Source organism: Kogia breviceps, chromosome 6, assembly GCF_026419965.1.
Source record: "Kogia breviceps isolate mKogBre1 chromosome 6, mKogBre1 haplotype 1, whole genome shotgun sequence".
Taxonomy (NCBI): domain Eukaryota; kingdom Metazoa; phylum Chordata; class Mammalia; order Artiodactyla; family Physeteridae; genus Kogia; species Kogia breviceps.
Window position 1 is genome coordinate 26009000 of NC_081315.1, and position 12983 is coordinate 26021982.

The 12983-nt window shown below is 45.3% G+C and overlaps 1 protein-coding gene across 1 annotated transcript; it reads left to right on the forward strand.

Moving 5' to 3' along the window:
• The first annotated feature begins 900 nt into the window (after nt 1-900).
• Nucleotides 901-12323, forward strand: REELD1 (reeler domain containing 1). Its single transcript, XM_059065744.2, is given in 8 exon segments — nt 901-1112; nt 3278-3492; nt 5134-5287; nt 8467-8781; nt 10458-10524; nt 11718-11984; nt 11986-12205; nt 12208-12323. Coding segments are annotated over 8 exon segments (1566 nt in total).
• The last annotated feature ends 660 nt before the right edge of the window (nt 12324-12983 follow it).

A 12983-nucleotide genomic window follows, 5' to 3' on the forward strand; every position in this document is an offset into this window, starting at 1 on the left:
GAGCTATCAAAGCACTGCAAATTTAGCAGTCTCCTCTAAATAACTGATAGTTGGCAGAAGGTATGTAGCAGTTAACTCTGTAATCTGCAATTAGAGAGATAAACCAAGTCACCATATGCCAGGCTGCCTGCCCATATTGGAATATTGGGTGTCTCATTTCAGCAATAATATATTACAGCTCACACTGTCCTTGGATATCAGGCAGTTTGTAAGGAGTCTACATTAGGATTCAAACATTTTCTGGTCTTTCTTCTTTGATGTAATTAGTATAGCCTCTCTTTAAAAAGAAACATTCTTTAAAAAAAATTACAAGAAGAGAGGTTTAAAAAAAAGGGTTTCGAAATGAAATACTTCCTACAGTCTGGCACATCTTTTTTTTCTTGTGGTTTCATTTTTCACATTTAAACTTTAATTCAATTGAAATTCCTTTTAGTTAAAAGTTGTTCTATCTATACTTATTGATCATTGCCACACTGATTTTTTTTTGTTTTTTTTAAATGCCATTTTAAAGAGATATACTTTTTTTTAAATAGAAGTAGATTTACAATGATTTACAATGTTGTGTTAGTTTCAGGTATACAGCACAGTGATTCAGTGATACATATACATCTATTTTTATTCAGATTATTTCCTCTATAGGTTATTACAAAATATTGAGTACAATTCCCTATGCTATTGCAGTAGGTCCTTGTTGGTTATCTATTTTATGTATAGTAATGTGGTACATCTTTTTGATCCTGACCTCGAGTGCTTACAATCTGGGGAGGTGATAGCAAAGGTATTTCAGGCTTAAAGGCAGTGTGGGCTTCAGGTCAGGCACATTCAGAAGGACATCGTATCGTTTTCCTAAATCGCATCTGAGTTGAAGCTGCTGTTTCTCGGGGCGCAGGAAAGGGCAGGATGAGGGTCCCCGCTGCCCTCGCAGGCTGGGCTTGTGCTGCTCTCTGCCTGGCATCCAGCTCCTCTGCCTTTTCCCATGGGCCCGGCTCGGTGGCCTGTGCGGACCTGCAGCCCAAGCACATTCCAGCCCAGCCTCAGAACCCCAGCAGCCACCACATCACCATTCTCACTGGCAGCTCTTCCTACTCACCGGGTGACACGGCTTCGGGTATGTGTGGGAGAGGCTTTGAGAGACCCCCAGGAGCCCCTGGGCCCTAGTGACAAATCCCAGGTTGTGTTTGTCCCAGGTAGGAGTTTCCTGGCCTGAAGTTTGGCTTAATCCTAAGAAGAAATTATGTAGCCAAAACTAAGCATGAAATATCTGTGGGTTAAAAAAAAATTTTTTTTTTATCGAAGCATAGTTGACTTACAATGCTGTATTAATATCTGCTGTGTAGTAAAGTGACTCAGTTATTCACATATATACATTATTTTTTATATTATTTTCCATTATGGCTTATCCCAGGATATTGAATATAGTTCCCTGTGCTCTACGGTAGGACCTTGTTCTTTATCCATCCTGTATGTAATAGTTCGCATCTGCTAACCCCACACCCCAGTCCCTCCCTCTCCACACCCCCTCCTCCTTGGCCACCACAAGTCTGCTCTCTATGTCTGTGAGTCTGTTTCTCTTTCATAGATAGGTTCATTTGTGCCCTATTTTAGATTCTACATGTAAGTGATATCATGGTATTTGTCTTTCTCTTTCTGACTTATTTCACTTAGTATGATAATCCCTAGTTGCAGCTCTGAAGCATGAAATACTTGTATCATGAAAATCATATGACTAATCTCTATATTGATATTAATCTTTATAAGAGAAGAGGGCACTAATGGCCTTATAATAAAAAATTATTTTGTCTTTATTATAAGGTATAAATATAGTTACCCTGAACAAATGTCACATATCAAGGATGTGTGAGAAATAGACTTTTCTCCTCCTTATTTAAAACTAAAATTATTTGAGGAGTGAAAAGAGCATTTCCTGCTATTTTAGTTCAGGTGCCTACAAATTCAGAGCGAGAACTTGAGTGCAGGTGGTTTATTTGGGGAGTGATCCAGGAAGCATAGATGAGAGAGAGGGGAAAGGGTGACAGGGAATAACGAAGCACTAATGAGGTGTCAAATAGAGTGGCTTGCTACTGTGGGCAACGCACCAGGGCCCAGTTCCAGTGGGGACCCTCTGAGAAACCACGGGAAACACACCTGTGAATCATCCCTTGGGAGGATGGTGGTATTTTTATTGGTCGAGGGGAGCCCCCCAGGGGTGTTTCCGGCATCCATATCCCACCTCCCAACACATATACACACACTTCAGAGTCACACCTGCCCACCTTGGACCAAGCTCCCAAGATGCCAGCTGGAAAAAACAGGAAAGACAGCTACTCATGTAGCATGAAGGAAGTCAGAAAGAGAAAAACAAGTATCGTATATTAACGCATATACGTGGAATCTAGAAAAGTGGTACAGATGAACCAGTTTGCAGGGCAGGAATAGAGAGGTGAACGTAGAGCACGGGCGGGTGGACACAGTGGGGGAAGCGGAGGGTGGGATGAATTGGGAGATTGGGATTGAAATACATACACCACCATGTGTAAAAAAAAAAATTAAAAAATATGGAAAATATTGTCGGGTTACCCCCTCAAAGAGTTGCATAGTTTACAGTTCCAGTACTACTGAATGAATGCCCTAGTTTTTCTGTTGGCCTATCAATACTGGTTATAATTACACATTTTGGAATTTATTAACATGATAGGTATAAAATAGTGTCTCATTTACAATTGTTTTAAAAATTATGATTGAGCTTGTTTATTTTCTGTTTGTGTCTGTTGATAATTTTCAGTTTGGCCATCTTTTTGTTAATTCACCGTAACTCTTTGTATATTTGTCTGTTGTATCTGACAAATACCTTTCTCATTTTATCGTTTGTTTTTTAATTTCTTCTATATTGGGAATTTTAAGAAATCATCTTTTCCTTTATGGCTACTGAATTTGCTTAGAGAGGCATTCCTAACTCCAATATTAAAACAAAAACAAAAGCAAAAACAAAACAAAACCAACAACAATGAAAAAAAAGCCAAACTATTGTTTCTAGTTCTTTTGTGTTTCATTTTTACGTACCTTTTATATTTCATCTTTACAAATGGAATTTATTTGGGGTGTGAAATAGAACTTCAACCTTTTTTTTTTCCCCTAATGAATTGCTTACTTTTGGGGGGCTGGGATGGTCCTAAGCTTTTCATTTTGAAAATATGCATGTAAAGTCACCAAGTGGAACTCCCTCAAGTGTGTGGACCTTGAATGGATGTTTTCTGTGGAAGTGGCTGGCGGGGGGCAGTCGTGATTTCATGGGCTTTCTACTCTGGGCCCGAAGAGAGTCTGATCATCAGATAGCTGGCACTTCTGTTTTCATTCCTCCTCATTCCAAACCGATGGCTTGTTTTGAAGAGGCTGACACAGTCACCCACGTGGACAAGTCCCGGAAGAGAAATCTGTCATTTGAGTGGTGGGCCCCCGCCCACCCTGTAGGGGACGTCAGGTTCCTATAAGAGAGTCAAGTTCTGGTTCTTGGTAACTGAGCTTCCACTTTGAAGAGAGGGGGCTTCTCCTCCCTTCCTTCTTGTTTCCTACCTCCCACCTGCCACCTTATAACAAGGACAGGGTCACTGGGGCTGCCCCAACTAGAGTGTCTCTACGGGGGGGACTAAAAAAAAAATGGTCCCAACTCCCCTGTGTGCTGTTATCCATGGTCCAGGAATGTGTGATGTCCCTCCTCCCTGCTCACAGATGAACCTCGGCCAATCTCTCCAGGAAATTCTCACTAGGGAACAAAAGAGCTGCTGGTGGGAGAGTCGGGAGAGAGCCCAGAAAGAGAGAGACGGAAGCAGGCAGACAGTGGACACTTCCCGGGCCTGGGCAGAGCCACTGAGGGCTCCGTGCTTCGGCTTACCGTCCACCAGATGGGTGTGATCATGACAGCACCCACCTCGTAGTGTTGCATAAGGGCGAAGGAGCAGAAGAGGGAGGTTGTGCCCAGGTGTGGAGACATCCAGACCCCATGTTTGTCCCCTCTGCACTCGGGGAGCGTGAGAGATGAGGTGTGTGTCCCCCACCCCTCAGGGTCCTCTTTCCTTCCATCCGTTCCTGGTGGCCTAACACATCAGGAAGGACAAACAAGGAGGACAGCACTGTGCTCTGACGACTTTGCACACATGGAAAGGCCAGGACCCACTCGACTGTCGGTGTACCTGGCTCCGGCCAGGACTGTGGTTCCAATGCGAGAGATGTGTGGTGCCTGAAGGCCTTCAATCTGTATAGTTACTTTTGTTTCTCAAAGCCCCTTCGTTTGTATTTTTAGATTCACTGTCTTAGCTGCTCTGTGTGCTACAGAAGAAGTAGTTTAGAAACTGTTAGCTCCCTTTGGCAGAAAAAGGAGCTGAGTCACTGGTCAGAAGCATCTCTCAAGTCCTCCTACATTCTCTCACCTCCCAGGATCCTTTCCCACCATAACCTTGACATGACAACGAACGATGACTTTTACTTGCCCCTTAACTCTCTGGATGATCTCAGCTAAATTTATCACATTTTTATAACTGCCTTCTGAATACTTACAGTGAGAAAAATGGTACTTGCCAATAATCCCTAATTGGGTGAAATTTGGGGGAGGATGAATGAGATCATGTTGGTACAAATGATTTTTACTGAAGAAAGGCATTATGTATTCAAAATATTATTTAGAATATGAATGATTTATCTCTCATTTTCAATAGCATTTACAATTCCAATAGGATTATACAATTTGACAACAGATTTATCAAATTTTCAACGAAGGGTGTAATTCAATTCATGACATACCAGTAATGGCGAATGATCACAGTTGAGTTGAGGGTTCTAGAAGACACCTTTTAGTCAAAAGGAGATTCTTAATGATTGCATTTATTCAGGAGGGTAATTGATTTGTACCCATTGTCTCCTCTTTTAATTATTTGTTGCTATTGAGCTTTTGTTTTTAAAAAGAATGAAGTCACCCGAGGGAGTAACACAATCATCTCTCTCTAAGTTCTATCCATGTAGACTTGGGTTCTTCTTTATCTTTTTGTTTGTTCTCTCCTTTCTATCAGGACGGCCCGAGGAATGATTTAAGGGAAACTAAATCCTCGAATCACTCTGCTTTCTTTCTCCACAGTTTATCAGTGGTCCAGTCATATTTCATTTACTGGGCGAGGATTGAATCACCTGTCGTGTCTCAACAGACACACAGTAGAGCTAGTTCCGACAGCCACGTGGAGCCGGGCTCACCTATGCCAGCCCCTGGGCAGAGACCGGAGGGCATGGAAGGAACTGCCCCGGGTACAGCTTGCTGCTGCATTCACCAGCCAGGTTGGCAGCATTATTTTCACAGTTACTGATTTTCACTTAAGAGTGACTCCAGCCAGTTTACAGTTCCTGGGACCCAACCAATAGACACCTGCCTTGGGAGTGTCAACAGTTCCTGGGGACGTCATCCCACAGCCATGGGTGTGGGTCGGGAGGACACTTGCAAGTTCAGGGTTCGCTGCAGCAAACACACTCTGTCCGGCTCAACCTCACAGGTGAAGTTGGGCCATGAAACATTGCAACTGAGCTGCAAAACCAAAAAAATAGCCATACACCTTCCCCCACTCCCACACTTAACAAATCACCACGATATTTCAGCTGTTTTCCCCAGACCCCTGAGGCTGCACAGGGAGCACCAGAAAGAAATAACCCTTTTTTCTTTTTTTATGTAAGTTCATCCAGTTTTGATTGTTACTTTCCGAGGTAGGTAGATGGGCTCTTCGCAGCTTGCGTTGTAGAATAGAATCAGGAACGCGAGGCTGTTTCGATGGCAATGGGTGTTTTTCCTGGCTCACCACGTGACTTTAGATTCCATTGGCCCATGAACTTCTGAGAAAACAAACAAACCAAAACAGACAATGAAAGAAAACCCTAACCAGCTAGAGAATGTCTGACCCACCTGAAAATTCCTGGTGAAATGGAACTCATTTTCATTATTTATATCTAGTTAAGCACTCTGAACAGATGCCTTCATAAAGGCATCCAGTCACCTGCACAGAAGATCCAACCTTTAATCCGTTCAATTCCACTTTCCTTTCCGGGCTAACACGGTGAGGCCGGGATCCGATACGAATCCCTGACTTTGCTAGTCTAGCAGATCCAAACTCAGAGCCAACCCTGGGCCACCCTCCATCTCTGCCTGTGACCAAAACCTTTGTTTTCTCCACATTGCCCAGCACTGCTCCTCCAACCTTTTCACCAAGATACTCCTAAAAGCAGAGAGAAGGTCTCAGGGTCTGAGAGGGTGGCCTTAAGAAGACCCTGCAAATCCAACATGGGTTTGAAGTCTCCTGTTTCATGTGATAAATCATGCGAATGTTGCATTCTGACCCCAGGCATGTGTGTTTTAAGAGGAATATGAATATTAGTGAGGCTTCAGGAAGATGGGTCCCGTTGATACTGTAAAGTCTCTCCGATCGTTGACCGTGCTGGCACCGTGTCCCCTGGCGGCTGGCGGACTCCAATCTGAGCAGCTACGGGGTAGACCCCTTACTGTGTTACTCACATTCCTCCGTTTGGCTCCTGCCTGTTTTCTTACTCATTCCTCTACACAAACCCCAGCGCTTCCCAAGGGAAAAACGAATGTGTGTGTGTGTGTGTGTGTGTGTACGTGTACTCGCGCACACATTGGGGGAGGTGTCATCTAACAAAGTTAAATGGATTTTTTTAGCTGTGAGAAGACTTCAGTTGGAAAATGTGAGTGACAAACTGTCTCACTGGGAAGGTAGTATATTGTATCTCTCAAACTTATTTTCCAGCAGAGCCTTGGCACACTTTGGAGCCCTACCCAACTGCACGAGGCATGACCTGCTTTTATAGCTCCGTGTTTTGCCTTCTGACATTTCCTTAAACGGAACTGTTCCTCATGATGAACTATTTACCTTTCCAGGAGCAATTCAGATATCTCCTTTGTGAGCCTTTCCCCCTTACTTCTTGGTAGGCAAATGTAATTGCTTTCTTTAGCTGTGGTATTGAAGCTCTCATCCCACTGTGATTTATAAGGTTAGGCATCTAGGAGTCTGTCCCCTAGATTTTGAATTCAGAAACAACAGTTAGCAATCGGCATTGCTTCTGCATCCCCAGCACCTGGAATAATGCCCAGCACGCAGTGGGTCTGTAGAAAGTGTCTGAAAGCATTTAGAGTTCAGGCAGGAGTTAAAACTGTCAGAAGTTTTGCTAAATTCTGCGTGTCTGTAAGAAGTTTCGCTAAATTCTGCGTGTCTGTGTGAGCCTTCTTTATTTTTCACTTCAATCTCGATGTTTTTGAGTAATGAAGACATTAGAACAAAGTGTAACAAAAAAAAAAAAAAAAGAGAGAGAGAGAGAGAAAGAATCCAGTCCAACCCAGTTGGAGCCCTGGCCAGAGAAACTTCTGTCAGCGCCGTTTTGTGAACGACACCGTGGCCGCCCTACTCGTCGTCGTGGTAGACACGTAGTGCACGTGGCGTCTGTACCAGGCACTGTGCTGCGTGCGTTTACATCAGTGATTTCACTTTACCCCTGCTACGGTCCTAGGCTGTAGGTAACGTTACTCGTCTCATTTTGCAAAAGAAGAAACTGACACTCTGGAGGGCTTACCCCAAATCAGGAATTAGCAGAGGGAAGAGCTGAACCCAGACGATGATTCCAAACCCTGTGCTTGTTTGTTTGCTGCCCTCTGTGAAGCCATTTCTAAGGCTCTGGGCCATCGTGTCAGCTCATCACAGATGGGAAAGGAGACGGTAGAGGGCAGTGATTCCCCCTCTGCCCATAGCAGAGGCTCGTGTCCTTACCGTCACTGGGGAAACTTTTTGCGTTCGTATATTATGGCAAGAATGATCTAGGGCTGTAAAAATCTGTGATTTGTGGGATTGCTTTTTATTTTCTAGCTAAAAGCAGGTCTTGGCAGAAGTGAGAAAGCATAGTGGTCACGGCGGTTTCTATATTCTCTGGTGACTGTTAAGAATGGACAAGGCCAGAAGGGCTAGGAGCTTACTCTTTAAAAAGACATGAGAATTCAGGTGCTTCGCTGCTTGGTCAGGAGTTTCTGTTACTGAGCAAATCATCCTTATGGTGACGCTTTCGAGTGGTTCAATACTTAATGGTCTGTCCTCAGGCACGTTAAAGCCTCTGGCATTCAGGGGGCTTCCCTGGTGGCGCGGTGGTTGGGAGTCCGCCTGCCGATGCAGGGGACGCGGGTTCGTGCCCCGGTCCGGGAGGATCCCACGTGCCGCGGAGTGGCTGGGCCCATGAGCCATGGCCGCTGAGCCTGTGCGTCCGGAGCCTGTGCCCTGCAACGGGAGAGGCCACAGCAGTGAGAGGCCTGCGTACCGCAAAAAAAAAAAAAAAAAAAGTCTCTGGCATTCAGCCCATTGTCCTGGCTGTGTGTGCTCATCGATAAAAGGAACAGTTTCTCCTTTTCTCCCTGTAGTGTCTCTGGGACTCCTGCTTGGCCCCCAGGGTCCCTGTCACTCTTCCTCAGCAGTGCACAGATGTCTCTGCTGTGGCCGTCCCTGGAGCTGCAGAAGAGGACAGGTCAGATCCTGTTCCGGCCAATGTTCGGGTGACAGAATTTCCTGGGGCTGCAGAGACTCCATTCCAAGCATCTTCACACATAGCTGCCGTAGTCAGCGATGGCCACCAACCCAGTGGGGACAGCGGCCCAACCCGGGAACCATCCCTGGACGTTCATGGGCTGGAGAGGTTCGTGGCCATCAGGGGATTCTCCTCGGAGAGCTTTGCTTCCAGCCCTAGCACCCACCACAGGTGATGGGCCAGGGGGTGGGCCATTCGGGACAGGTGCTGGGATGAGGCCAAACACAAGGGTGCTGAGGAAATGGAACCTTCTTGGAGTCAGACAGAAAAAGATCTCAACCATGTTTATTCTTAAGTACGTGAGAAGCACTGATTGTAGAAAAGCCACTGGTTAGAAGGGCTGGATATATAAATTCCCCGGGGAAACTGTACTGTCTTGGACAGGGTGAGGTCTCTGAGATGCTGCTATAAATAAAATAAAATATAAATATAGGTTTTACATTTTAGATACATACGTTTATAATATGTAAATATATATAATATATAAATATAAATTATATAAATCAATAAAAGCATTCACTGAGTCTTTGCTGCCATCTTCACGTACCACCCGCCCCCATTCCCTCTCCGACTCCAAACTCCACTGTTTCCAACAAATGTAATTTTATCAGTATACACAGCAGTGACAGGAAATGTTGCTTTTATTTATTTATTTATTTATTTATTTATTTGCTGCATTAGGTCTTCGTTGCTGCGCGTAGGCTTTCTCTAGTTGTGGTGAGCGGGGCTCTTTGTTACGATGCACAGGCTTCTCATTGCGGTGGCTTCTCTTGTTGTGGAGCACGGGCTCTGTAGGCACGCGAGCTTCAGTAGTTGTGGCTCGCGAGCTCTAGAGTGCAGGCTCAGTAGTTATGGCGCACGGGCTTAGTTGCTCCACGGCATGTGGGATCTTCCCAAACCAGGGATCGAACCCATGTTCCCTGCATTGGCAGGTGGATCCTTAACCACTGTGCCACCAGGGAAGCCCCTGGAAACGTTGCTTTTTTTTTTTTTTTTTTTTTTTTTTTTTTTGCGGTATGCGGGCCTCTCACTGTTGTGGCCTCTCCCGTTGCGGAGCACAGGCTCCGGACGCGCAGGCCTAGCGGCCATGGCTCACGGGCTTAGCTGCTCCGCGGCATGTGGGATCTTCCCGGACCAGGGCACGAACCCGTGTCTCCTGCATCGGCAGGCGGATTCTCAACCACTGCGCCACCAGGGAAGCCCGAAACGTTGCTTTTTGATGACCACACTAAGTGAAGTAAAGTCAGAGAAAGACAAATACCATATGATATCACTTATATGTGGAATCTAAAGAAAATAATGCAGATGAACTTATTTACAAAACAGAAACAAACTCACAGGCTTAGAGAACGAACTTACGGTTACCAGCGGGGAAGGGCAGGTTGAGAATTTGGGATTGACGTGTACGCACTGCTCTATTTAAAACCGATAGCCAAAAAGGTTTTAGCGCAGGGAACTCTGCTCAGTACGCTGTAATAACCTAAATGGGAAAAGAATTTGAAAAAGAATAGATACATGTGTATGTAAACTGAATCACTTTGCTGTACACCTGAAAATAACACAGCATTGTTAATCAACTCTACTCCAAAATAAAATAAAAATAAATTAAATAAATTAATTTCTGAAGGAAAAATCAAACAAAAAAACCTGGCGGCAAAGTAGGTAGGTAGGAATAAAGATAAAATAAGATGGGGCATGAATTAATAATTTTTGAAGCTGGGTGGTAAATATTTGGGGGTTCATTATATTATTCTAGTTGTGTATTTTGAAAATTTTTATAATAAAAGGTAAGAAAAAACCCCCAATACTTAGGGACTCCTTCTAAGCCTTTTTTCCCTTCCCTTTAGGACTCAGAATGATCCAAGCTTTGATTCACTGGAAACTTGCCTACCCTCGGATAGGGATAACAGCCAAGTTGTGCATGGGCAGTGAGTTTGGTATTTCTGACGCCAGAGTGGGAAGTTCCAGGCTGGGAAATCAGAGCTATTAGACTAGTAGCCAAAATCAGAGAGAAGGAGGCAAGGGTATGATACATACACAGCATCTTTTTCCAATCAATATCAGCCTTTTCATTATACACAGCGTCTCTGGAGTTATCGGCAATTGTAGAAATTGATGGTTTCTGTGAGTTGTTTTCCTACTTAGCTTCAGTTAATAAGTCCTCTCTCCTCCTCCCCCCACCCTGTCCTTCATAACATTGGCCTCAAAATACGATGTATGATCCCAGAGGTTAGAGCAATGGGCAATATAAAATATACATGCCCAATGATATACTATTCCTTTGAACTCTTAAAAGGAACACAAAATAAAACATGGTATAATATCCTTACTCAAATTTATTGGAACCTACAGCAAGATTCAATGGTCCCTCTTGCATAGAAAGACACACTCAAAGCTTTCAGCCATTGGAGATGACTGTCACCCATATTGGTCTAGAAGCCAATTAAAGGACCCTAAGTTTATTCTTGTAAGTGGCCTCCATGCTCTCTCAGTGGAGTTTCCATTAGCTTCCCCGTCCCCATCAATAACAAGTGCATGTTTATCTGCATGGACGATTTCCTCTGAGCTCTCTCTCTTTTTAAAACTAATTTATTTAAATTTATTTATTTAGTTATGGCTGCGTTGGGTCTTCGTTGCTGCGCGCCGGCTTTCTCTGGTTGCAGTGAGCGGGCTTCTCATTGCAGTGGCTTCTCTTGTTGTGGAGCACGAGCTCTAGGTGCATGGGCTTCAGTAGTTGTGGCACACAGGCTTCAGTAGTTGTGGCATGCGGGCTTCAGTAGTTGTGGCACGTGGGCTTCAGTAGTTGTGGCTCGCGGGCTCTAGAGCACAGGCTCAGTAGTTGTGGCACACAGGCTTAGTTGCTCCGCAGCATGAGGGATCTTCCTGAACCGGGACTCGAACCCGTGTCCCCTGCATTGGCAGGTGGATCCTTAACCACTGTGCCACCAGGGAAGCCCCTTCTGAGCTCTTTTAAGAGCAGGCATGAGGATGGGTTTTCAGCTGCGATCTGCGATTCTCTAAGGAACTCAGGTTAGTTGCAAAGTTCAGTGGCTGCCTGGGGGGAAGACCAGCCCCTTTGGTTTCTCTTTTTTCCTTTGCTTTTCTAGGACGAGATGAAGGCCTCAAATAGGATGGTGATGAGGCCTCCTCTGTACACTATCCATCCTTCCTATCCTCACCTCTGGTCCTCTGGGGCACTCTCTGGACATGGGGCCAGGGCGGCCAATCCAACCCCTGTGCTCCACACCTCTGCCACCTCCAGGCCACCCACTGCCAGTGGCCAGTCAGAGGCATCAAGACCCTCTGCCAGCTTCCTGTCTCAGTCAAAGCACAAGGAGCCCAAAGTGAGGGAGGGCAATGGAGACAGTGGCGTGGGGGCACCCCAGGAAGGCCAACCCAAGACCTGAGCTTGGGCAAGACGAAGCCAGGGCCCCTTTGGGGATCCAGCTCGAGACTCTGCAGCTGGGAATCCTGCTTTGCCTTTCGGCTGCTTTGGGCATGGCCGTGGCTGTTGACCTTCTCTACCTGCATTCCCAGTCTTGCCACAAGCGGACGGAAGTATCCTTTAGTGAGCCTGCTGGGGGCGCAGCTGCCAGAGTGATGGAGGCGAGATCGTGCATGTCAGGAGGATTGGGGAGAACAGTTTTGTTTTGGTTGAAGCAGAAGACAGCTGGATCACTCCCTCTGCGGGCAGCAAGAAAACAGTCCTCTGAGAAGGCTTCTCAGTGTCCTCCTTAGACCCCGTAGAGCGTCTCAGCCAGAACAGAGCTACTGAGACTCGCTGACGAGGACAGGGGTTCACTGTGCCTCCCGTCAGGTTGCAGTTAGTGGAGGGAGCAGCAAAAGGACAGTTTTTATCAACAGAGGGAATTATTTTCCGGCTTTGTTGCCTTAACATCTGTAATTTAGCAGCTTTTTTTTCTTTCTTTCTTTCTTTTTTTTTTAGCAGCTTTTTTTTTCTTTTTGCAATTAGACGTTCTGTTTGAAGAGTTAAACTCAACACAATGAATATTGTATAAGCTGCTCATTAACTAGACTCCCGTGGCCACTGAGCTTCCTCCGTTGCCTTAAGGAACCCGCAGAAATAGAACTTCTGTCCCTCCTCAGCGTGTCAGCCTCATCGACTCTCTTTGAAAAAAAAGTAACGTTGAGGTTGAGTCTCTTGCAAGAAAAAGGACTGCAGCCCTCCCTTTGCCTCTTCAAACCACCCCCAAAGAAGTTCTGTTTTCCAAACTGGAGTTCAAAGGTGGCTCTGATGTCATTGCCTGGGTGAGTGCAAGTGTATTCAGCCTTCATGGACACTCAGAAGCCTGGCAAATCTGCCATGGAAATGGATCCAAAGCAAGGAAGAGTTTAGAGAGTTTGATTACCCA